This window comes from Salvelinus alpinus, chromosome 17, assembly GCF_045679555.1.
Source record: "Salvelinus alpinus chromosome 17, SLU_Salpinus.1, whole genome shotgun sequence".
Classification (NCBI taxonomy): domain Eukaryota; kingdom Metazoa; phylum Chordata; class Actinopteri; order Salmoniformes; family Salmonidae; genus Salvelinus; species Salvelinus alpinus.
Genome location: NC_092102.1, coordinates 33,171,568 through 33,198,641, shown reverse-complemented (window position 1 = coordinate 33,198,641; position 27,074 = coordinate 33,171,568). Strand labels below are relative to the sequence as shown.

The 27,074-nt window shown below is 40.9% G+C and overlaps 1 protein-coding gene across 1 annotated transcript; it reads left to right on the top strand.

Moving 5' to 3' along the window:
• Positions 1–4,010: 4,010 nt before the first annotated feature.
• Positions 4,011–25,783, top strand: LOC139542793 (cadherin-like protein 26). The gene is made up of 19 exons (XM_071348624.1): positions 4,011–4,162; positions 8,743–8,814; positions 8,916–9,008; positions 9,216–9,377; positions 9,518–9,665; positions 9,921–10,093; positions 10,757–10,885; positions 11,035–11,220; positions 11,627–11,904; positions 12,029–12,174; positions 12,353–12,580; positions 13,254–13,475; positions 13,839–13,969; positions 15,904–15,987; positions 18,834–18,902; positions 19,678–19,785; positions 19,996–20,028; positions 20,168–20,239; positions 24,108–25,783. Exons 1-19 carry the CDS (start codon positions 4,133–4,135, stop codon positions 24,312–24,314), a joined length of 2,571 nt encoding a protein of 856 aa, XP_071204725.1. The 5' UTR covers positions 4,011–4,132; the 3' UTR covers positions 24,315–25,783.
• The last annotated feature ends 1,291 nt before the right edge of the window (positions 25,784–27,074 follow it).

Below are 27,074 nucleotides of genomic sequence, written 5' to 3'. Positions count from 1 at the left end.
GTCAGATTTTGAAAATATGCTTTACAGCGAAAGCAATCCAAGCGTTTGTGAGTTTATCAATCACTAGACAAAACAGTAAGAACAGCTAGCCTCAAATTATCTTGGTCACGAAAGTCAGAAAAGCAATAAAATTAATCGCTTACCTTTGATAATCTTCGGATGTTTGCACTCACGAGACTCCCAGTTACACAATAAATGTTCCTTTTGTTCGATAAATATTATTTTTATATCCAAAAACCTCCATTTGGTTGGTGCGTTATGTTCAGAAATCAGCAGGCTCGAGCGGTCATGAAGGGCATACGAAAATTCCAAATAGTATCCGTAAAGTTCGTAGAAACATGTCAAAAGTTTTTTATAATCAATCCTCAGGTTGTTTTTAACATAAATAATCAATAATATTTCAACCAGACGGTAAACTATTCAATAAAAGAGATAAAGAAAATGTCGAGCTACAACTATTGCACGCATGAACTAATCGAAGGACATTCAGCTATCCACTGACGCGTTTTGATAAATCTCGCTCACTTTTCAGAATAAAAGCTTGAAACTATGTCTAAAGACTGTTCACACCCTGTGGAAGCCATTGCAAAATGAATATGGTTGATATCCCTTTAAATGGAGGAAAGGCAGGCAATGGAACAGGGGTTTTTCAAAATAAGGGGCACTTCCGGGTTGGATTTCCTCAGGTTTTCGCCTATAACAGTTCTGTTATAGTCACAGACAGAATTTTGACAGTTTTGGAAACTTTAGAGTGTTTTCTATCCCAATCTGTCATTTATATGCATATTCTAGTATCTGGGCCTGAGAAATAGGCAGCTTACATTGGGAACGTTATTTTTTCCAAACATAAAAATTCTGCCCCCTAGCTTCAAGAAGTTTTAAACAAATAATGTTGACTCACCCTACTTGTAGATTAGTTGAATGCCAATGCCATTCTCCTTCTCCAATGCCAATGCCATTCTCCTTTCTTTCATGTTTGCAAAATGGTTTATGGGTCTGTCATACAGTACTCATTTAGTTTTAGTTTTCATAGGCTACCTTGCTAAAATGCATGGGCAAAAAGGAATCAGCTAAGTTAGCTAGCTAGTTAAAACTTCTTCAGGCTGCAAGCCCGACACCGGTACACTTATGACAACATCCAGCTCAAGTGCAGGGCGCGAAATTCAAAATATATATTTTTAAAATATTTAACTTTCACACATTAACAAGTCCAATACAGCATTTGAAAGATAAACATCTTGTGAATCCAGCCAACATGTCCGATTTTTTTAATGTTTTACAGCGAAAACACCACGTATATTTATGTTAGTTCACCACCAAATACAAAAGAGGACAGACATTTTTCACAGCACAGGTAGCATGCAGGTAGCATGCACAAAGCCAACCTAACTAACCTAGAACCAACCAAACTAACCTAGAAACAACTTCCTCAGATGACAGTCCTATAACATGTTACACAATAAATCTATGTTTTGTTCGAAAAATGTGCATATTTGAGCTATAAATCAGTTTTACATTACTGCTACCATCACAGCTACAGTCAGAAATAGCACGGGAGTAGCCAGAGTAAATACAGACACCAACGTCAAATACCTAATTACTCATCATAAAACATTTCAGAAAAATATATGGTGTATAGCAAATGAAAGACAAAGATCTTGTGAATACAGCCAATATTTCAGATTTTTTAAGTGTTTTACAGCGAAAACACAATATAGCGTTATATTAGCTTACTACAATAGCTAACACACAACAGCATTGATTCCAGGTAATCGGTAGCGATAGCACAGTTCGACAGATATATGAAATAGCATCCCAAATTGGGTCCTACCTTTGTTGATCTTCCATCAGAATGTTGTACAAGGGGTCCTTTGTCCAGAACCGTCTTTGTTTGGATTCAGAACGAACTCTTTCCCTCTTGAATTAGCAAGCACACTGGCCATGCGGCGCTAACCTCTCCTTCGTGAACAAAGTCATACAACGCAACACGCCTAAAGTCCCGAATAAATTTCAATAATATAATAAAACTATATTGAAAAAACATACTTTAGGATGATATTGTGACATGTATCAAATAAAATCTAAGCCGGAGATTGTATTCGCCCATAACGACAGCTTTCCAGAAGGCGATTTCAGGTCCAACTTCGCGCTTTCGAAAAGAAAAAAAAATGGCGGACCCCTCATTCCAAGATGATGTATTCCACCTCAGAACAAGATAATCAACTCATTTCTGCTCTCACTTCCTCTTGACATCCAGGGGAAGGTGTATGACGTGTATGTATAGTCCTAAGTGACATGCCCATTTATAGGCAAGCTCTTGAACAGAGACCTCGCTTTCAGAAATCTCACTTCCGGATAGGAAGTGGGCTGCAGAAGGAGTTCTGTTTCACTTAGAGAAATAATTCAAACGGTTTTAGAAACTAGAGAGTGTTTTCTATCCAATAGTAATAATAATATGCATATTGTACGAGCAAGAATTGAGTACGAGGCCGTTTGAAATGGGCACCTTTTTCCAGGTTACTCAATACTGCCCCTGCAGCCTGAAGAAGTTAAGGCTACATACTGAAATTAAATCGTCACAGGCCAGTGGCACAATATATTAATTCATGGTTTGATCAGAATCACCTTCATAATCATTGGCCTGTACAGAGAATTCAGTCAAAACCACAAGTCTAAATCCAAATCTCCATCCATGGCTTAGGAAAGGGCTGATTTAGAAAACTAGCTACTGCAGGACATCAACACAAGCAGACCAGAAACAGAGACGTTTGTCTGACAATGATGACGTTTAGTTTAGGATATGACTTGATTGGTGTAAGCCAAATCCAAACTAGCTTCCCTTGGGGGGCATTTTTCTGTGCCAGGACAACCCACAATTGAGCTCCGCTCAACGCTGATTGGCTAATTATTTTATTTTGAAAAATGATCAAGGGAGGCCAAATGCTTGCTAGCATCAATCAATCAAATGCTACGGCGGCAACATGTCATACTCTTTTGTTCCAGATAGCATCAGATACATGGGCTACACATACTGAGACAGAGGGGCGCTGTTTCCCTCACTCGGATGATGTCTCCTGTGAGATTCAGCAAATTATGAAAACACAGAGAGACGAAAGATAAATTATTTTATAATTTTTATAAATTTTATTGGTCAACAATGTCTAGAAATACACACGTTTTGTGCTCTTGTAGGAGGTAATCATTCCCCCATTGCTGACTACACATTATCTTTAACGGGGCTAATAAATCACTAACAAGCAAAGGATATGAACAAATGTACAAATGTGCTCACGTCGCTACATGTAGCTCTCGCTTTGATCTCAAAACAAGCTCATCTACTGACAACCGCTGAATGGCACAGATCCATACAGTGCATTGCAATGGTCTATTTGCATGTAGGCGTACTGCAGCTCTGACTGGTTATGGCGCATACGTCTGTGTAGAAGAGTATGGGCCTGAATAGTGCCTGTCAATGCAATAGAATCCTACTCTCCACTGCATTCTGCCTACAACAAAAGCATAGTTCGTTTTGTATGTTGCATTGAAAGTGGCTAATATTGCGTTGACTCGATCACAATTCCCACAGTAAAGGAAAACGTTGATAGTGCTAACTAACAGGGAAATCTCTAGTGGAGTGAAGTTCAATCTGGTTCTTCTCTGCCTGGGCAGTCCCGGGGACCGTGCAGTCCTGTGCAGCGAACAGCTTAGAGAGAACAGTGGGTAGAACCCTCTGTGGAAAGTGTTTTACATGGAACCAAAAGGGGTTGTTCAAAGGGTTCTCCTATGGGGACAGCCGAAGAACCCTTTTCGGTTCTAGATAGCACCTTTTTTTCTAAGAGTGTAACCCTTAAGCCTAAAATAGCATTTAAACAAATTCAGAACATGATAAAAGTTCAGAATTTTCTAAAATCTTCTTGTTTTCCTACCTTGTTAGGACATTCTGGTGATTTGTTAGCACATTAGGGTCCTGATAATGTACACACACACACGCACACAGGATCAAACACGCCTGTTCTGCCTGGAGGGATAGTGGGCCGTCCCTCACATACTGCCTGTACCAAGTGTCTCAAGCTCCTCTACCAGAGGTGAGTTGTTGACACTCACCAGAGGATATCAAGCGGACCGGTCCAAAATGGGGAAGTTGTCCTTGCTTCAGCTGATAGTGAGTACAAAACCAGCTTCTACAGAATTCATTGTGCTAAAGTAGATTAGCATTGACAAAATAGGCACATTTGTCTAAACCAGGGGTTGGAACTAAAATGATTTTCCAATCGTTTCGTTCTGAACAGAACCCTGATTTTTTGTGTTCAGTTTCACTGTTCCGACCAGCAAAATAAAGTTCTGAAACGTTTCGACCCAAAATAAGTCATGGTTAATATTGTTCCTCTCTGTTCCTTTTTAAAATCTCTAAAATAGTTTTTTTATTTTATTTTTACATTTAGCTTGACATTAAATCGCTTCACCAATGGATAGAGTAGCTTGCTGTGGAGCGGGCAAGCTATGTACATGCATTGAACATAGAAGTGTAGTGTAGGGTGCGACATGCGACTGAAATTCTGCGGATGAAGAGAGCTCTGGGCATGAAGCACTGGGCATCTTGTTGTTATGACATGCATTATCTGAATTAGACCCACAGAATTATACCTACGGAGGATCGGCTTCTATGAAGGAACATTGAATGTCTTTGAATTTCAGAGTTGGCTTAACTAATGTTGGACCAGAGCTAGCCCTTGATCATGAATCTCAGATCCATTACATTACACATAATGTCACCTAGAGTTTTCCAGAGCTAGATCAGAGCTAGCTAACAAGTTAGCTAGCTAACAAGATTAATGTTGGACCAGAATTAAAATAAAAACACTTCTTACCTTTTTGTAGTTGATAAATACAATGTGAAACGTGATAACTATAATATCGTTAACTGGCATTGAAAAAGTGTATCCATTGTTCTCTAATTAAAATCTCTCTCCCTAATTCCTGAATCACGCCTGTAACGTCAGTAGCTACAGTACCCTATGCTTCGGAGGGAGGAGCAGGTGGGCTTCACACACACACTGGAATACATTTATGAGTTACAGTGAGGGTTTTGCATAGGCGCTTTGTTGGGATTGGAAAAAAATATCCAGAGTGTAAAACAACATTATAACCTGTTCCCATGCTTTTAAAATAACAGTTCTGTTCCGGAACAGTATAGATCACTTTTGTTCTCGGTTCTGGTAATGTTCCTCAAAAAATGTTATTTTCTGATTTTCGGTTCTGTTCCATGAACTGGTTCCAACCCCTGGTATAAATGTAAACATACCTGAAATATTGATCACAGAAGTGTCATCTGGGTGCAGTTTATCGTGTTATAACATTAGTATGCCACTTTGCAATGCTTTGAGTGTTTTCTCTCTGAATGTTGAAAGGTTTTTAGTCTATCTAGCCTACCTCATCAACAATGGCACAAAATACCTGCCAGGGGTTTTAACCCTCCAGGCAGTCCTGGGCAATTCCGGTCCTCGCGGCCTGATTGGTGTCACACTTTTCTCCATCCCTAGCAAACACACCTGACTTAAACTAATTGCATTTTTAACTGAAGATCATGATTAGTTGATTATTGGAGTCAGGTGTGTTAGCTGGGCTGGGGCAAAAGTGTGACACCAATCAGGCCCCCGAGGGGGGTCTAAGCCATGTGAAGGGGGGCGGTCTAAATTAACATATGGAATTGTTTTAAGATGGTCATACCAAGGATTATTTAGCTATTTGATTTTGAATTTTAAGATCCCTTAAGGTATCAAACAAATATATAAACAATTATTGGATGACACATTGAATTTGGCATAACTGCTATTAGCCAATATAATCACATTGAATAACAGATTCACTACATGGAACAACAGCTAGTCCCCCAAAAAGTATCTAAACGAAGTTTGTTCTGAAGTGTCTGTCCTATATCTGAGAGACATAAGAAAGATCAGAAAGTTTTTTTTTTACATCCATTTATCCTCCTATTTTAGGCACGAAACTATCTCGATATATACTTCCATAAAAAATGTTATCTGGTACCGGGGACCTTCAGACAGGTCTTGTGAGAGTCTCAGCTTTCCACAGAGGGGTCATACTAGTGTGTAGCCGAAACCGTTTGGATGCTTTAGACAGAAGTTGGCGGAAGAGGCTGTATCAACTTCAGACGTGTCTTGTGAGGCTTGTGGGCATCCTAGAGCAAAATAGATTTTCATTTTATTTAACGAGGTAAGTCAGTTAAGAACAAATTCTTATTTACAATGACGGCCTAGGAAGAGTGGGTTAACTGCCTTGTTCAGGGGCGGAACGACAGATTTTTACCGTGTCAGCTCAATGATTCAATCTAGCAACCTTTTGGTTTCTGGCCCAACGCTCTAACCACTAGGCTACCTGGTGCCTCTGATGTTCAGTTAGGCTACATATAGGCAGATACCCATTACACTTTGGACAAATGGGAGATATCATTGCCATCTGACTGACATTGTCTTTAAAACTTCTTCGGGATCGTGTCCCTTCCACGGGACGGTTGAGCTGACGTAGGCTTACTACCTTAGCATGAGGTAGTAAGTAACAAAAACATTTCCCAGGACATAGACATATCTGATATTGGCAGAAAGCTTAAATTCTTGTTAATCTAACTGCACTGTCCAATTTACAGTAGCTATTACAGTGAAATAATACCATGCTACTGTTTAAGGAGAGTGCACAGTTTTGAACATGAAAAGTTATTAATAAACAAATAAGGCACATTTGGGCAGTTTTTATACAACATTTTGAACAGAAATGCAATGGTTCATTGGATCAGTCTGAAATGTTGCACATACACTGCTGCCATCTAGTGGCCAAAATCTAAATTGAACCTGGGCTGGAATAATACATTATGGCCTTTCTCTTGCATTTCAAAGATGATGGTACAAAAAAAGTACACAAAAAAGGGTTGATTTTTTTCTCCTACATTCCTTTCACATTTCCACAAACTTCAGTGTTTCCTTTCAAGTGGTACCAAGAATATGCATATCCTTGCTAAAGGGCCTGAGCTACAGGAAGTTAGATTTGGGTATGTCATTTTAGGCGAAAATTGAAAAAAGGGGCGGATCCTTAAGAGGTTTGAAGTGTGAGTGTGCAAGGATGCCTATTATTTTAGATTCAGCTGCGAAGTGTGCTTCAGGCCAGTAGACTACAAATCAAAACATCAACAACTGATGGGAAGATACTATTTTCCCTAGTCTTAGAATCTCTGCTTCTGTCTGTTGGAGCATCAGTCAAGTTCATCCACGTTTTACCAAGCTGATTATGTCCATATTATCTGTCTAGCTACCCGAATCACCTCAGAGGAATTAGCTAGCTGTACTGTAGGCTAGCTGAATCTAGCTTGCAAACTGGTATTATCTGGTGAACTTTTTTCAACTAGACTTTCCGTTGAAAATCATGTCAGGCGTATGTTCTCCAATGCTCTGCACACACTCTACTTAACTGTAAATATACCATCTTCCCTTACACTTTTACCACCATTATTTTGTGAAGCTTGTCTCGTCTCATCTCTCCCCTCATTTACAGTTCACCTCACTTCACAGCATCACTTACTGAAATATGCCAAATAACTTTCTTGGAATTTTAATGCGAAACTAGTCTCTACTAAAACTACCTGTCTGAGCATGTAGGGAGTTCACTGAGCTTTGAATCTATTATGACTTTGAAAATCTCCTATGATAATTGGGACATCATTGAATGGGTGTTGATAGCTGAGTATGCAGGGTTTCTGGAGGATGAATTAACATAAAGTCTTTATCAGAGGCCATGGTGGTGAGAATGCAAGTGCCCTCATTTCACATCATACTTTGTAACATTCTCCAGAATTTAATCGATCACGGATCTACCGAATTGCGTTTTCACTCTGAACTTGTATTCTTTACTGGACTGAGCCAAAACTGTCAATGTTTAGCAGACAGTCTTCGTTGGGGTGTAGCCCCACATTCTCAAACTGCTTATTATGTAATATACATGTCAATTGGTTGCAGTAAATATAATCCCAAGTCATTTTTTATAAATCTTCACCTTGCCTTCAACCGTAAGAGCTTTCCTTAAATCATCATACTACACACCCCATTGCGTTTTAATGCCTGACCCTGAATAAACATATTCTTCAGCTTTTTAATTTGTTAATTTGTGGTGCAACTTTTCAATTTGACCATCCCTTGACCAACTAAAAGTGTCCATCTCTTAGTGTTCCTTCTAATGAAATGTACATTTGAGTAATTTAGCAGACACTCTTATTCAGAGCAATTAGGGATAAGTGCCTTCCTTAAGGACACATCAACAGATCTTTCACTTAGTCAGCTCAGGGATTCGAACACACTATTAACCGCTACCTCATTGGATGATTCATTAGGTATAATTTGTTTTTTTTTAAATTATGTCTATGAACAGTGTCCATGGGGTAGAGAGGTAGAGAGAGGTAGAGAGAGGTAGAGAGAGGTAGAGAGAGAGAGAGAAAGAGGTAGAGAGAGAGAGAAAGAGAGAGAGAGAGAGAGAGAGAGAGAGAGAGAGAGAGAGAGAGAGAGAGAGAGAGAGAGAGAGAGAGAGAGAGAGAGAGAGAGAGAGAGAGAGAGAGAGAGAGAGAGAGAGAGAGAGAGAGAGAGAGAGACTGGATGAATCACACCTTCATCTTTATGTATTTTTTTACTATGCACAAATATATTCTCTCTAATTGCATGTTGTAACTGTTTATGTCATCAGGTCTCAATCATGGTTGCATTAGCACTGGCACACGATACCGGCAACTATACAATGAACAAGCGGGAAAAGCGGGTATGTCATGGACATTTCCAGAAAAAAAAGAGAGAAAATCTTGAAATACATTTTTGAGTTTAAAGAAAGAAGTACAATGGCCCTCATCCCCTTTCCTAAAGGAGCTGCTGGTGCGTTCCAAAAGAAGGTGGGTCCTGTCCACCATTGAGCTAGTGGAGGAGGACCCTGGACCTTTTCCCAAGATAGCCACACAGGTAAAAACATCATGCACCACCAAACAAGGTACAAAAGCACTGGGCCCATAAATAGTCTATGGTCATTCATCAGAAGAACAGTTGCTTCCAACACAACTCTGTAGTAAGTCATACTGTAAACCCTGGACCTGTTTTGGGCTTCTCCTAAACCAGGGACCCAGTAATCATAGAACTGCAAACTGCTCATCAACAAGGCTGTCTTTCCAGATATTCAACGATAAAACGCCAATGCTCAAAAACAACTACCAGTTCCGTATAAGTGGAACCGGAGTGACCGAGGAACCGATGGGCGTGTTCTCCATTGGCAACACGGACGGAGTGGTTTATGTATACAAGGCCATTGACAGGGAGACATACCCCTTCTTTCACGTGAGCATCAACACACACAGACAGAAGGACGGACAGACGGACAGACAGACAGACGGACGGACGGACAGATTACCTAAAACTATCTTAACCAAACAGAATATCTAAACATAAATTGACAATCATAATATTATTTCCTACAGATTAATTTTGACATCATGGACAAGGAGACTGGTAATCTCGTGGACAGTACTCTGGGGTTCGACGTGGCGATTAAGGACATCAATGACAATGCGCCTTACTTTGAGAACCTTATCACGAAAGCCAGTGTGAAAGAAAGTTTACCAGAGGGTCAGTACACAGAAAGGCTGTAAATCATATGCCTGCATATAGGCCTTGCACAAAGTATACTTAACTAGACTGTTCCCACAAGAACCAATCAGTCATTGCGTTAGGCTGAGAATTCAAGTGGCAAGTGGGTGCTCTTTTTGAGCAGAGAGAACATGTAAAGGGGAACTAATTTCCCCTTTTCTCATCCTCCTCTTCCCCAATATTTCTTCTCATCCTTCCTGATCTTCCCCTCCTGCCCTCCTCTCCCCGTCTTAGGCTATCTGCCAGTGCCTCTGACAGTCAGGGACAGGGATGAGGCGAACACAGAAAACTCCACCATCAGTTTACGGGTGTTGTCTCAGGAGCCAGCTGAGCCCCAGATCAACCTGAAGCAGGTGGAGGGCACCAAGATGAGCCAGCTCACCTTCACCGGCTGCTTCGACTATGACGTGAGGTTCCACTACAACACACATGCACACACAGACAAGCCATTACATGCACAGACACACACACACACTTGACATACCCACTCACAAACACATACACAAAACATTATGAACATGACATAGTCTGACCAGGGGAATCCAGGTGAAAGCTATGATCCCTTATTGATGTCACTTGTTAAATCCACTTCAATCAGTGTAGATGAAGTGGAGGAGCCAGGTTAAAGAAGGATGTTTTAGCCTTGAGACAAATGAGAAATTAATTGTGTATGTGCCATTCAGAGAGTGAATGGGCAAGACAAAATATTTAAGCACCTTTTTGAATAGGGTAAGGTAGTAGCTGTCAGGCACACCGGTTTGTGTCAAGAACTGCAACGCTGTTGGATTTTTCACGCTCAACAGTTTCCTGTATGTATCAAGAATGGTCCACCACCCAAAGGACATCCAGCCAACTTGACGCAACTGTGGGAAGCATTGGACTCAACATGGGCCTGCATCCCTCTGGAATGCTTACAACACCTTGTAGAGTCCATGCCTCAACGAATTGAGGCTGTTCTGATGGCAAAAAGGGGGTGTAACTCAATATTACAAAGGTGTTCTTAATGTGTATTTTAATCTGTATTTTAAAATGGTGGGATCAATATTTCATTTATTTTGTTCCTCGTGTAGAAAGTAAAGATGTATAAAGTGGTTGTTGAAGCTAAGGATCATGGGAAACCAGCCCTGTCCTCAACTGCAGTGGTCAACCTCCACATAATGGACTCCAACACTCACCAGCCAGTGTTCAAAAACAAGACTGTAAGTTCCAAGTTGGTTGACTGGTTGATTGACTGATTCAATGATTTGTTGGTTGATTGGTTGATTGATCAATTGATCAACTGATTGAGTGAACATGTCTTTATTGATTTGTGAAACACAAATATTTACTTTACCTTCTTTCTGTGCAGTACAATACTCAGGTTATGGAGATGGAGTCCAATAGGGAGATACTCCGAGTGGCTGTGACTGACGCAGACACCCCCAACACCCCCGCATGGCGGGCTGTTTACTCCATTGTGAAGGGGAACGAGGAAGGGAACTATAAGATTGAGACCGACCCCAAGACCAACGAAGGTATACTGACTGTCATCAAGGTGAGTCTGTTTGACCTTATGACCTTATTCAAGGTTCTGAGCATCAACGTCACTTACAGATATGCCATTTTAATTTGATCACTCTGTTGTTGCAGATCATTTTCCTGCACAACAGTAAAGGCAAACTTGTAGTGTATTCAAAGTTTAAAAAGGCTTCTAAAGTTTGTAATTTCCACTTTAAAATGTCAGACTTGATTTGCCCTGATGAAAAATGTATAAACCCCTACAAAAATGACCATTAATTATACTCCACATATTAACTCACATGTCTTGTTGCTGCAGGATTACTTTCCTGCTGTGAGAAACTGGTCAAATTAAGATAGTACTAGTTCCAAGTAGTTTTTTCCATTTTTGTTTTGTATTGACTTACATTGCTCTAACATAAGTACGGGACTACATTTCCCAGGGGAAGGATTTTGAGAAGACGACGGTGACCAACGTGGAGATCGCCGTGGAGAACGAGGAGCCTCTGTTTGTGTGTGGCTCAGGAGGGCCCAACTCCCCCAAAACCCTGACCGCGCTCCCCCAGAGAGTGAATGTGGCGGTGGAGGTGATTGACGTGAACGACCCCCCGGAGTTTGACAAAAAGGTGGTAGACGTGTACGTGAAGGAGGAGGAGGTGACAGGGAAGGTGCTGTACACGCCCAAGGTCACCGACGTTGACTCAGATGTGGGAAAAATCAGGCAGGTGGCAACATGTGATGACTCAGATTCACCTGGGTTGTGATATTGATTACCACAACTTATTTTGTATGTACAGTATGGATTCAAAGTAAGCATATATCTGTCCCATCCACGTCCTGACCAGGTATGAGTTAGTTGAGGACCCAGCAGGCTGGGTCACCATAGATAACAAGACAGGAGCGGTTACTACAGTGAAGAAGATGGACCGGGAGTCACCTCACGTCAACAAAGACAACATATACACTATCCAAATCCATGCTATAGATGACGGTTAGTGCGTGAGGTGTGTGTTTGTCTGTGTCTGTGTGTGAGTGTTTGTGTGTGTGCCTGCGTGTGCACCTGCGTGCGTGTGAACATGCATGTAGCTGTGTGTGTACGTACGTATGCATATGTACAGTATATGGTATTGAGCATAATAAAGTATTTAAAGAATCTCTTCCTCTCTCAGGCAAACCTCCTGCCACAGCTACAGGCACCATTCTGGTTCACCTGGGGGATATCAATGATAACATACCCTCTTTGGTGGAGAAGGAGCTGGTCATGTGTGGTAACAAAGTGATTGTGCCAGTAGAAGACAAGGACAAACCTCCCTTTGGATGCCCCTGTTCCTTCTCCCTGGGAGTGGACAATGGAGACAAAACACTGAAGAGCCACTGGAAACTGGACCCTGCCAATGGTCAGCAGAATCACACACACTCATAAACGCACGCACGCACGCACGCACGCACGCACGCACGCACGCACGCACGCACGCACGCACGCACGCACGCACGCACGCACACACACACACACACACACACACACACACACACACACACACACACACACACACACACACACACACACACGCACAGACACACACACACACGCACAGACACACACACACCCACACACCAAAGCACTGCTTTTATCCATCTACTATCGCCATACAACCTGCTAACCTAGAAAATACCACTACTCAGACGCCAGGTCCTTCCTTTGTAGCAGCACAGAATTAAATATCATTATAAACTGGGTGGATCGAGCCTTGAATGCTGATTGACTGACAGCCATGGTATGTCAGACTGTATACCATGGGTATGACAAAACGTTTATTTTTACTCCTCTAATTACATTGGTAACCAGTTTATAATAGCAATAAGGCACCTCGGGGGTTTGTGGTATATGGCCAATATACCACAGCTAAGGGCTGTATCCAGGCACTCTGGATTGAGTCATGCGTATGAACAGCCCTTAGCCGTGGTATTTTGGCCATATACCACACCCCCTCAGGACTTATTGCTAAATTAACCTCCTACCTTCTTTTCCTCTCCGTCCACCACTCTCCCTTGCTCTCCCCCGGTGGTCAGGTATGGAGGCGGGTCTGGTCAGTCTGAAGACCCTGCCGTACGGTAACTACACGGTGCCTCTGGTGATCCTCGACCAGCAAGGCCAGGAGGCACATGACATTGTCCAGGTGATAGTGTGTGACTGTGGGAAAGAAGACAAGTGTAGGGCTTCTCTACCCCGGAGCTCCAGCCTGGGCTCTGCCGCTATAGGACTACTGCTGGCTGGACTGCTGCTCCTCTTACGTGAGTTAGAAGGGAATAGGAATGGAGTACTGTACAGTATATAGGGATAGTTAGAGAGTAGGTGGATAATCAGTTAAGTCAGTTACTCAGACACTCTTAGAACTTAGTGCTTGTGGCCTGAAATTCAGTGGGAAAAATGAAGAGAGAGACACCAATTCAGTCTAAACTAAATCACATTTATCAAATTGAGAGCAAACTTTTGTTGCATTATTGTAATTAAAACATGTTGATAGATAGCAGTGATACAGCATGCTATGAAAAGTTATAAAAACATGACTAAACATCCATTCATTTTTTGTATGGTAAAATGCTATGAGATATGACTGTTAGTGGTGACTGTGTGGTTATGTGTCCCTCTCCCAGTGCTACTGCTTTTCCTCCTGCTGTGTGAGTGTGGCGGTAAGAAGTTCACACACCTCCCCCTCAACCTGCAAGAAGAGGGCAACCAGACTCTCATCAAATACAACGAAGAGGCAGGGGGCAGTGCATGCAAGGTGTGTGTGGGTGTATATGTTCACGTGCATGTGTGCATGTATATCTACAGTATTTGTGCCGAATGTATACATTAAGTTATGTGTCTGGGTGTTCAGCACAATGACAGGAGTGTACAATACGATCACTTACTGAGCTGTCCTGTGTAGGGTTGCAAAGGGAGGGTATATTAATGGAAACTTTCTAAGTTTACCAGTAAACTACCAGAATTTGGGTGTCTTTCACAGATGTTATGTTATCTATCACAAGACATCTAGTGGCCCTTTTGGGTACTTCAGAATATCACAGGTGTCTGTAACTATCTCTGGCACTCTGTTTAAACAAGATTATTTTAAAATAAAAAAATTGAATGACAAAGCTGTAAAACGTCATCCTAAATATAAACCATCAACTTAGTCAATACCATTGGTGTTTAATATGAGGGTTTCAGCATGAAATATCCTTTATATATTACACACTTAGTAGTTATTTTACCATGTCAGTATGTATTTATTTTACTATGTCAGTATGTATTTATTTTACTATATCAGTATGTATTTATTTTACTATGTCAGTATGTAGCTATTTTACCATGTCAGTATGTAGTTATTTTATTATGTCAATATGTATTTGTTGTCAATGTTTTGGCGTCAAACTGGTGGCAGTTGTGAAAAAGTCAATAGTTGAAGAGTTTCAGAGGTAATTGAAAATAATGCCAATGTTAATTAGATACTTTTTTCATTAATTTTCTTTTGAACCATATGGTCTATCTACTAGATACTCATGGACGATATTGACACAGATATATAAAATATATATACATTTAAGTTATTCAAGTATAATTGACCAAAGTTACAATAGGTTGCCATAGATGTTCTGTAAATTACCAAAATTACTGACGATTCCGGTAACTTTGGTAAATCACCAGTAGCTTTGAAACCCCAGTCATGTGCTTATATTATTGTTGTCATTGAGTCTGGGAATTACATGTTTTTACTGTTGGCAAGACAGGTATTCTTCCTCTGGTATGTGACCAGTTTGTAGTCTGACATGATGTTTCATCTTGTAATAACTTTCAATGTTCATTTTCTCTCATCTCTTTTCTCTTTCCTCTCCTCATCTCTTTTCTCTGTCCTCTTCTCATCTCTTTTCTCTGTCCTCTTCTCATCTCTTTTCTCTTTCCTCTCCTCATCTCTTTTCTTCTTCCTTGCCTCATCTCTTTCCTCTCCTCATCTCTTTTCTCTTTCCTCTTTCCTCTCCTCATCTTTTTTCTCTTTCCTCTCCTCATCTATTTTCTCTTTCCTCTCATCTCTTTTCTCTCCTCATCTCTTTCCTCTTTCCTCTCCTCATCTCTTTCCTCTTTTCTCTTTCCTCTCCTCATCTCTTTTCTCTCATCTCTTTCCTCTCCTCCTCATCTCTTTTCTCTCCTCATTTCTTTCCTTTCCTCTCCTCTCCTCATCTCTTTTCTCTCCTAATTTCTTTCCTTTCCTCTCCTCTCCTCATCTCTTTTCTCTTTCCTCTCCTCATCTCTTTCCTCTCCTCATCTCGTTTCTCTCCTCATCTCTTTCCTCTTTCCTCTCCTCATCTCTTTTATCTTTCCTCTCCTCATCTCTTTTCTCTCCTCATTTCTTTCCTCTCCTCATTTCTTTCCTCTCCTCATCTCTTTCTCTTTCCTCTCCTCATATCTTTCGTCTTTTCTCTCCTCATCTCTTTCCTCTTTCCTCTCCTCATCTCTTTCCTGTTATCTCTTTCCTCTCCTCATCTCTTTCCTGTTATCTCTTTCCTCTCCCCATCTCTTTCCTCTCCTCATCTCTTTCCTCTCCTCTGCAATCATAAACTCTTCTTCTTTTCCAATACTCTCTACTTACCTCTCCTGTCTCCTCTCTGCTGCTCTTATACCCATATCCTCCTTTTTTTCTTCTCCTCCTCTCCCTCTCCTCCTGTCCCTACCTTTTAGGGTGAGCCCATGTTGATCCTGACCCCCACCGCTCCTAACAGGGAAGTGATAGATGGAATGAAGCAGACCACCCCAGGCATACCGGTAAACTGGCCACTATTCTTACTTTCTTCTTGTCTTCTTTTTCATTCTTTCTGTAACTCATCTTTTTCCGTGTCACAACCCTTATTTAAAAATACAAAAAACAGTCTATGGTCAACACAGGGCCTGAGATTTTTCAATGACGTGTCTGTGGGTGTGTTCTGCACGGTTAGGTGGAGTTGTGTGAGAGCGTGTGTGAGGTGTCATATGATGGAGGAAAAAGTAATTAAAATCACGACAGTTACAGGTAATTAGTGGTTTCTGTGTACGGTGTGTGCTTCCCTCTAATACGTACGGTATGTATGGTAATCACTGAATGAAGCAGGTTCAGTCACTATTAGCATAATTTAGTTTCTGTAGTACAAATGAGAGAGTAAAAGAGATCACATCCATGATTTGGGTGTGACTCATGAGCACATGTGCCACATGCAGAGTGAGTAAGCCTACAACACTGACTACATTCTCCAAACCACATTTATATGGTAAGGCTGACTGTGCAGGGAAGATGACTCATCTGCTCAAAGAATGTGTTAGAGCCCCCAGAACAGGTTTAAAAACCTAAACATTTGCTTACAAGTCTTGGAGGAGACTTGCATTTTGTAAAGGGTGAAGATTAATTATAGAATACAGTACAGATGTGATTACTAAAGAGCTAAGTATAGGCCACATCACAGTAGTGTGTATCAGAGATTTATCGAGTGTATGGATATTATGGAGCGAATTAGTATGTACTAAGATATTGAGTGTAGTGGATTGGGCAGGACACAGTGTGCATGGTGAAGTAGGCCCGGTGGACCACATCAGTGAGATTCAGAAGATTTAGAAGGGCACTGACTGACATACACTACATGACCAAAGTACGTAGACACCTGCTCGTTGAACATCTCATTCCAAAATCATGGGCATTAATATGGATTTGGTCCCGCCATTGCTGCTATCACGGCCTTCACTCTTCTGTGAAGGCTTTCCACTAGATGTTGGAACATTGCTGCGGGGACTTGCTTCCATTCAGCCACAACAGCATTAGTGAGGTCGAGCACTGATGTTGGCCGACTAAGCCTGGCTCACAGTCGGTGTTCCAATTCATCCCAAAAGTGTTCAAAGGGGTTGAGGTTAGGGCTCTGTGCAGGCCAGTCAAGTTCTTCCATACCGATCTCGACAAATCATTTCAGTATTGACCTCGCTTTGTGCACGGGGGCATTGTCATGTTGAAACAGGAAATGGCCTTCACCAAACTGTTGCCACAAAGTTGGAAGCACAGAATCGTCTAGAATGTCATTGTATGCTGTAGCGTTAAGATTTCCCTTCACTGGAACTAAGGGGCCTAGCCCGAACCATCAAAAACAGCCCCAGACCATTATTCCTCCTCCACCAAACTTTACAGTTGGCACTATGCATGGGTAGGTAGCGTTCTCCTGATATCCGCCAAACCCAAATTCGTCCACCGGACTGCCAGAAAGTGAAACGTGATTCATCACTCCAGAGAACGCATTTCCACTGCTCCAGACTCCAATGGCAGCAAGCTTTACACCACTTCAGCCAATGCCTGGCATTGCGCATGGTGATCTTAGGCTTGTGTGGGCGGCTGCTCGGCCATGGATACCTATTTCATGAAGCTCCCGACGAACAGTTATTGTGCTGACATTGCTTCCAGTGGCAGATTGGAACTCGGTAGTGAGTGTTGCAACCAAGGACAGATATATTTTACGTGCTACGCGCTTCAGCACTCGGCAGTCCCATTCTGTGAGCTTGTGTGGCCTATCACTTCGCGGCTGAGCCGTTGTTGCTCCTACACTTCAGAATAACAGCACTTACATTTGACCGGGGGTAGCTCTAGCAGGGCAGAAATTTGACAAACTGACTTGTTGGAAAGGTGACATCCTATGACGGTGCCATGTTGAAGGTCACTGAGCTCTTCAGTAAGGCCATTCTACTGCCAATGTTTGTTTGTGGAGATAGCATGGCTGCGTGCTCAATTTCATACACCTGTCAGCAACGTGTGTGACTGAAATATCCGAATCCACTAATTTGAAGTGGTGTCCACATATCTTTTGTATATATAATGTAACATTAAATTATGGTTTCCTAAGATTGAGGGATTTACAAGCAATATGTATCATATGCTTGCCAATGGAGAATGAGTTAGAGCCAAGTCTCCTATCTGTAAGATAGTGCTACTGTTTGAACAGAACTACCTATTATATAACTGTCCCTACCTTTCTATCTGCTACAGAAGTAGGATTCTAATTTGAGCCAGTTTGCTACAGCAGGAAAATAATTCTGCAGCAACAGGAAATGTGATTTATTATGTGGATTATAATTAATGGACAGTGTTGTAGGGGTTGATAGATTTTCATAAGGGAAATCAGGTCAAAAACTTCTGAAGCCTTTTAAAACCTCAAATACACTATAAGTGAAAAATTTCCTGCATTGCAGGAAAGTTCTCCTGCTACAGGGGGATCAAATGAAGATCCTACATCTGTACTACACCACTTCATTTGCCACCGTTAGAGAACTTCTACTCCACAGACCTGTATATCATATTATGTGGCTCAGTTGGTACAGTAGAGCATGGTGCTTGCAACGCCAGGGTTGTGGGTTTGATTCCCACGGGGGACCAGTATGGAGAAAAAAAAGAATGAAATGTATGAACTCATTAACTGTAAGTCGCTCTGGATAAGAGTGTCTGCTAAATGACTAAAATGTAAATATTATTATATTCTTAACTCTGTCACCACCAACAACAAGACTAGTTACTATATCTTCTACCATCTTACTACAACACTTTGATCACAGTCTAAATCACTGTTGTTTATGCTGTGCTTAATTCTTGCTCTCTGATTGGACAGTTTACTCAGAAGACTAATGAGATGACCCAAGAGGCCAATGAGATGTACAGAACCACAGGGAGGACCATTGTGAGTGACATCCTTACTGACAATCACGATTTTCAAGTTTTTTTTAAGTATGTGTTTTTAAATACCTTGAAATACTTTTCCCTTTTGGATGCATCTCATCTCTAGTCGATGGAAGTCTCACATCACATTAAACCATTTGGGCAGTGTGAAATACATGCAGTTCATGCCTGCCCTTGTTCACTGGCTATAGCTCAATCTGAACTGTGGGAAACTTTGTTTTTGGGAGGATATTAGCCGATGGCAAAATAACAAAATGCAAAAGTTTTATTTAGCTTGAACCAGTTGTACTGTCCTGACTGTTCAATAGCACTGATAAGCATTGCATTTGACCTGTGTCAACTATTTGTGAGAGACATTTCAAAGAGTGAAGATCTTAAATGCTCTTCCTACCTGTCTCAGTGGTATACTTTCCGTAGTTCTACATTGAGTGGTACTACATCACTGTGTACATAACAGAATTTAACTCTTCATAATCCTCAGTTATGCTTTAATTTTGCACTTTGTGCATTTTCCCTATTACTATGTCATTATCTAACATGCTCATACCATGTTAGATACTTAACGCAGCAAAATAGTGGTGACAACAGTGGTACACAATTCAGTAGGGCATCAGTCTACATTGAAATGTATATAACCTTTCAAGTTTTCAAGTTTTAATGTCACATGAAAGTACAGTGAAATGCCTTTCTTGAAAACTATAAACCCAACAATGCAGTAACCAATAGTCTTAGCAGCAGCGCCTATGTCTCAGAACTCAACCTCCATCTCTCCCCAGGTCACCCAGGTGTCCTCGTCAGGAGAGGGAGGGTTCTCAGGAGGGGGAACATTCCAGAGAATGGGCGAGGCCAACGGAACTCTGAGAAGCCAGGGTGGGCGGGGCATGGTGAGTGACATCTGCAGGCAGCCACTAGAGGGAAACATAACCCTCCTTTTATGAATTTTTACTATAGTGCTGTATGATTTGACAGGTGTATAGATACAGGTTATTACAGATTAACTACAGGTTATCAAGGTTTTATACAGTGAAGTGGGTGCATTAATGCAGTCGATACTTACACATTCATATTGTTGATATTATATTTTCTAATTGCAGTACCAGACTACAAGCAGGAACAATACCATGAGGGTAAGTGTTGCCGTGCACTATCAGGATCTGGTCTACTTGACACCACACCATTGACACATACATACACACGACATACACTGTTGTTCCTCCATCAATCATCCATGTTTGTTTTTTTGTGTTTTCTCCACTCTCTCCTCAGAGTAACTCTTCGAGGTATTCCCGTTCCTTCGGCTTGCTGTCGAACCAGCACATCTCAGAGCACATAGACCGGGTAAGAGACCAAAAAAGTGTTAAACAAATTAAAATATATTTAATATTTGAGATTCTTCAAAGTAGCCACCCTTTGCCTTTATGACAGCTTTGCACACTCTTGGCATTCTCTCAACCAGCTTCATGAGGTAGTCAGTCTTGAAGAAATTCCCACATATGCTGAGCACTTGTTGGCTGCTTTTCCTTCACTCTGCGGTCCAACTCATCCCAAACCATCTCAATTGGGTTGAGATCGGGTGATTGTGGAGGCCAGGTCATCTGATGCGGCACTCTGTCACTCTCCTTCTTGGTCAAATAGCCCTTACACAGCCTGGAGGTGTGTTTTGGGTCAATGTCCTGTTGAAAAACAAATTATAGTCCCACTAAGTGCAAACCAGTGGGACTATAATTTGCATAATGCTGTTGCAGCCATGCTGGTTAAGTGTGCCTTGAATTCTTAATAAATCACAGACAGTGTCACCAGCAAAGCACCACCACAACATCACACCTCCTCCTCCATGCTTCACGGTGGGAACCACACATGTGGAGATCATCCGTTCACCTACTTTGCGTCTCACAAAGACACGGCGGTTGGAACCAAAAATCTCAAATTTGGACTCATCAGACCAAAGGACAGATTCCCACCGGTCTAATGTCCATTGCTTGTGTTTCTTGGCCCAAGCAGGTCTCTTCTTCTTATTGGTGTCCTTTAGTAGTGGTGTCTTTGCAGTAATTCAACCACGAAGGCCTGATTCACGCAGTCTCCTCTGAACAGTTGATGTTGAGATGTGTCTGTTACTTGAACTCCGTGAAGCATTTATTTGGGCTTAAATCTGAGGTGCAGTTAATTGCCGATTTCTGAGGCTGGTAACTTATCCTTTGCAGCAGAGGTTACTCTGGGTCTGCCTTTCATGTGCTGGTCCTCATGAGAGCCAGTTTCATCATAGCGCTTGATGGTTTTTGCGACTGCATTTGATGAAACTTTCAAAGTTGTTGAAATGTTCCGCATTGACTGACTTCATTGACTTCCTGTCTTAAAGTAATGATGGACTGTCGTTTATCTTTGCTTATTTGAGCTGTTCTTGCCATAATATGGACTAAGTCTTTTGACAAATAGGGTGATCATCTGTTTTTAATTTTTATTGGGCGATCTTCTGTTTTTAATTTTCAATTTAACTAGGCAAGTCAGTTAACTTCTTGGAACTATAGGGGGTGCTGTTCCGCATTAGCATATTTGGGTCTCCAAATTAAACTGCCTCGTGCTAAATTCTTGATCGTACAATATGCATATTATTGTTATTATTGGATAGAAAACACTTTCTAGTTTCTATAAGAGTTGGAATTTTGTCTCTGAGTGGTACAGAACAATATCTACAGCACTTTTCATGACAGGGGTCAGATTTCAGAAATTTTTACCCCTGATCTGGAGTCTGTTTTTAAGGCGACAGTGAATGCTATGAAGAAACCGACACTGCCTACGTCTTCCTCTGGGTGTCTGTACGTCATCACGTTTTGAATGGAATCGATTGCACAATCACAGCCATTATAAAAGAACAAAATGTATAGGTACCTCCCTTTCTCGCCGCGCGCCTGAAGCGTGAAGGACATCGGACTTGCCTCATTCCAAATCGTTGTCTACCCAGCAATATTTCTCCGGTCATGTTTTCAGTCGTTATAGTTGTTAAAAACATCATAATGTAGTTAATTTGAACCGTTTTATAGCAATTTATATCCGTTTAGTGCGATTTTGAGGAATTTCTTTGTTGTGCACTCTGAAACTTTGGACACGTTTTGTGGTCCCGTTCGATCGTTAGTGGATATTTCGAAGGACAGAGGACATCTATCGACCAAAAGAAGATTACAACATAGAAAGGATACATTGCCCAAGAATCTGATGGAAGAACAGCTCAAAGTAAGCAATATTTAATATGATAAATCGTTGTTCTGTCGAAATATTTTAAACGCATATTTCGCCATTTTGTTTGTTATCGCGTCACTTGGCGAACCCTGTATTGAAAAGTAAGGATAATTTTAAAAATGTAAATCAGCGGTTGCATTAAGAACTAATTTGTCTTTCGATTCCTGTCAACCCTGTATTTTTTAGTCAAGTATATGATTAGCTTTCAATTAAACTAGATCACTCTGATAGATGACGTCAGACATATTGAGGCTTGATTTCCTAGTATTTTTATTGTGTAACCACGGTTTTGTATGGCTAAATATGCACCTTTTCGAACAAACTGTATATGTATGTTGTAAAATGATGTTACAGGAGTGTCATCGGAAGAATTCTGAGAAGGTTAGTGAAAAAATTAATATATTTTGGCGGTGATTACGTTATAGCGCTCTTTGGCTGGAATCGATGCTCTGGTAACGTTTTCACATGTGGTATGCTAACTTATCGATTTATTGTGTTTTCGCTGTAAAACGCTTAGAAAATCTGAAATATTGTCTGGAATCACAAGATCTGGGTCTTTCCATTGCTATGCTTTGTCTATTTTTATGAAATGTTTTATGATGAGTAAATGGTCATACACGTTGCTCTATCTAGTAATTCTAGTCGATTTGTGATGGTCGGTGCAATTGTAAACTGTGATTTCTACCTGAAATATGCACTTTTTTCTAACAACACCTATCCTATACCATAAATATGTTATCAGACTGTCATCTGATGAGTTTTTTTCTTGGTTTGTGGCTATCAATATCTTAGATTAGCCGAATTGGTGATAGCACCTGAAGTAGTAAGAAACTGATGGAGTTAGAAAAGTGGTGTATTTTGCTAACGTGTTTAGCTAATAGATTTACATATTTTGTCTTCCCTGTAAAACATTTTAAAAATCTGAAATGGTGGCTTTATTCACAAAATCTGTATCTTTCATCTGGTGTCTTGGACTTGTGATTTAATGATATTTAGATGCTACTATTTACTTGTGAAGCTATGCTAGCTATGCTAATCAGTGTGGGGGGGGTGGGGGGTGCTACCGGATCCGGGTTTCTGAGGCAGTAGAGGTTAAGAACAAATTTTTATCTACAGTGACGGCCAAACCCTAACCCGGACGACGCTGGGCCAATTGTGCTCCGCCCTATGGGATTCCCAATCACGGCCGGTTGTGATACAGCCTGGAATCGAACCAGGGTCTGGAGTGACGCTTCTAGCACTGAGATGCAGTGCCTTAGACCGTTGCGCCACACGGGAGCCCACTGTATACCACCCCTACCTTGTCACAACACAACTGATTCGCTCAGATGCATTAAGAAGGAAAGAAACTCCTTATTAACTTTTAACAAGGCACACCTCTTAATTGAAATGCATTCCAGGTGACTACCTCATGAAACTGGTTGAGAGAATGACAAGAGTGTGCAAAGCTGTCATCAAGGCACAGGGTGGCTACTTTGAAGAATCTCAAATATAAAATATATTTTGACTTGGTTAACACTTTTTTGGTTACTACATGATTCCATATGTGTTATGTCATGGTTATGATGTCTTCACTATTATTCTACAATGTAGAAAATAGTAAAAATAAAGAAAAACCCTGGAATGAGTAGGTGTGTCCAAACATTTGACTGGTACTGTATGTGACATGTAGAAAAGGTTACATACAGTAAGTAGCCTGTGGTGTTAGAACAGAGAGAGACATTTTGGTAAAGATGTGTATGATGCACCATGTGGTCTTGAAAACAAGAACTAATGGTGGTAATATTTATCTTATCATTAATACAAATTCTGTAATGTAAGAAGTATCCCTCTATTGGATCTATTACATATAAATAGCCTACTTGTTTAGTTATTAGTATTGAGAGTTTTATAAGATTTTGTAGAATCTAATTAAAATATGATTTAAGATTTTTCTTAAATTTTTTCTAACATTGACACATTGGTGCTCCAGAAGCTACATATGATTGGAGACGAGGTGGACTACCAACCTTACGGGTATGGCTACGAGGGGACAGGCAGCAAGTGCCAGTCGCTGGACGAGCTGTCGCTAAACAAACTGGATGACAACCTGGAGTTCCTGGGGGACCTGGGGTCAAAATTCAACACCCTGGGGGGCATCTGTCAGCAGGACATGCAGGAGAGGAACATCAGGCTGTAGACACGCATGCACATGAACACACGCATGCACACGCACACACGCACACAAACACACACAACTGGCTGGACTGGGACTGGAGATGGTTCTAACGTAACTGCGCTACGACACTGATAGGGTGAGCGCCATCAGCTGGAGAAGAGGACACAGTTACACCAAACATCGCCCATTGAGATTCTGGATCATGCTTTGCGTCATATACGACAGAGGGCCATTTTTTTACCGACAAAAAAACATGCTGGATTGGCTTTTACCCACACAAGGAGGGACTGTGAGAGACACTTTTGATATTTTGGATGTCTGAAGACACAATGAATAATGACCTCACTGCACTGAATAAACCACATCATGCTCGGATGGATTTATGGATTTATGTTTTGACAGGGCCGGGGTGTGTTTGTATGGTGATTGTTTTGCAGTGGTGTAAAGTAAGTACTTGAGCACAAATACTTTAAAGTACTTCACTATTTATATTTTTGACAACTTTTACTTTTACTCCACTACATTACTAAAGAAAATAACTTCATACATTTTCCCTGACACCCAAAAGTACTCATTACATTTTGAATGCTTGGCAGAACAGGAACATTTTCCAATTCACACAATTGTCAAGAGAACATCCCTGGTCATCGATAGGGCCTCTTAATCTGGCGAACTCACTAAACACAAATGCTTTGTTTGTAAATAATGTCTGAGTGTTGGAGTGTACCCCTGGCTATCCGTACATTTTACTGGGTGACTTTCACGTTTACTTGAGTCATTTTGTATTAAGGTATCTTCACTTTTGCTCAAGTATTACAATTGGGTACTTTTCCAACACTGTTGTTTTGTTGTTTAATGTGTTTTATATCATCAGGCTTCACAGTACTTTTCAGCAGCAGCTTATCATCTCTTGATCTACTATTTATGCCAGAATGGGATAATTTTGATGCCAACACTTGGATGGAAACGTCAACATCACCTCTGTGGGAGTTTTACTATCGTGCGAATTATACTTCATAACCTCTCTCTGCTTAGGATAATGATTTACACATGTTGCTTTCAACTCATTTCTTGACCTCGATGGAGTAGAATCCCACACGATGTCTGGTAGTATAGAATTGGGACACAGCAGATTCAGGAGAACAATTGATAGCTATTTTGGAATCATCACCTATCTGCAGAAAAGTGACAATGCCTAACCATGGCTAACCTGAGAGCCTGGAACCATTGTGTGCCCTGCCCTGACCAAACCTTTAAGAGCAATCAAAGCTGTGCTGTTGTGTATCCTAAACATAATGTAAAGGTTCACTGTATAATACTAGACTTGGTTTCCTTCACTTTTGCGCACAGGTCTTTTTTTCTTTTTGACTTGCTTCTCTTTTATTCCCTGCTAACGTCTACTGCTATGCCGGTTTTGTATCAAAAGACAATATATCAACATGTTTTTGTTTATATTTCAAATTTGATTAAAGTATGCACGTCATGGAAAAGTGTCTCCGTATCTCTCAGCCATACCTCACAAAAACACGATTATGATCCTAAATGGTTTTCAAGGTTTTTCACACTAAACATGACATGAAATCACTTCAATGACATGAATTCCTTGGAACACCCCCTTGAGTTCTCCGTAAAACTGACACACCCACTGTAACAATTTCATGTGAATAGGAGAAGGTCATTTTTGTGTAGTCGTGTCACTACAGAGGTAGGATCTTAATTTGCCCACTCTTTTGCAGGATATCTTAAAATGTGTAGTGTATTTGAGGTTTAAAAAGGCTTCTGAAGTTCGTAATTTCCACGTTGAAATTTCAGACTTGATTTTCTCTTATGAAGAATATATCAACCCCTACAAAAATGGCCATTAATTATAATCCACATAATACACATTTCCTGTTGCTGCAGGATTATTTTCCTGCTATGGCAAACTGGCTCAAATGAAGATCCTAAACTTGTACCCATATCAAACCCATTCTAATAATCCCTCAGCAAACTGAGTTTGAATCATGCCGATAGTACATGCTCTGACCCGCCCTTCCTGTTGATGCTACAGACCAAGTTGTAGAACTGGTTCTGTAATACTACAGAATAGAGGAGTGGAGAGACCTAGAGTGTGTAGAGGTGCGGTACAAGACTTGATTCTGTAAAGTTTGTGACATATAAAAAACAGTATGCACACATCAAGTACTAGATAATATTGTCCTCTATGTTGCAGTAGAGCTACAACTTTATGTAATACATATCCTAAGCAGAGGATCGATAATGAGCTAACAGTTTGATTTGTTTATAATACATATACTGAGACTATAATACCAACATGTTTTAAGCAGACCACCATAGTCCCTATGCCCAAGAACACAAAGGCAACCTGCCTAAATGACTACAGACCCGTAGCACTCACGTCCGTAGCTATTAAGTGCTTTGAAAGGTTGGTAATGGCTCACATCAACACCATTATCCCAGAAACCCTAGACCCACTCCAATTTGCATTCCGCGGGTCAGAGCATGTACTATCAGCATGATTCAAACTCAGTTTGCTGAGGGATCATTAGAATGGGTCAGATATGGGTACAAGTTTAGGATCTTAACTTGAGCCAGTTTGCTATAGCAGGAAAATAATCCTGCAGCAACAGGAAATGTGCATTATGTGGATTATAATTAATGGCCATTTTTGTAGGGGTTGATATATTCTTCATAAGAGAAAATCAAGTCTGAAATTTCAACGTGGAAATTACGAACTTCAGAAGCCTTTGCTCTGACCCGCCCTTCCTGTTGATGCTACAG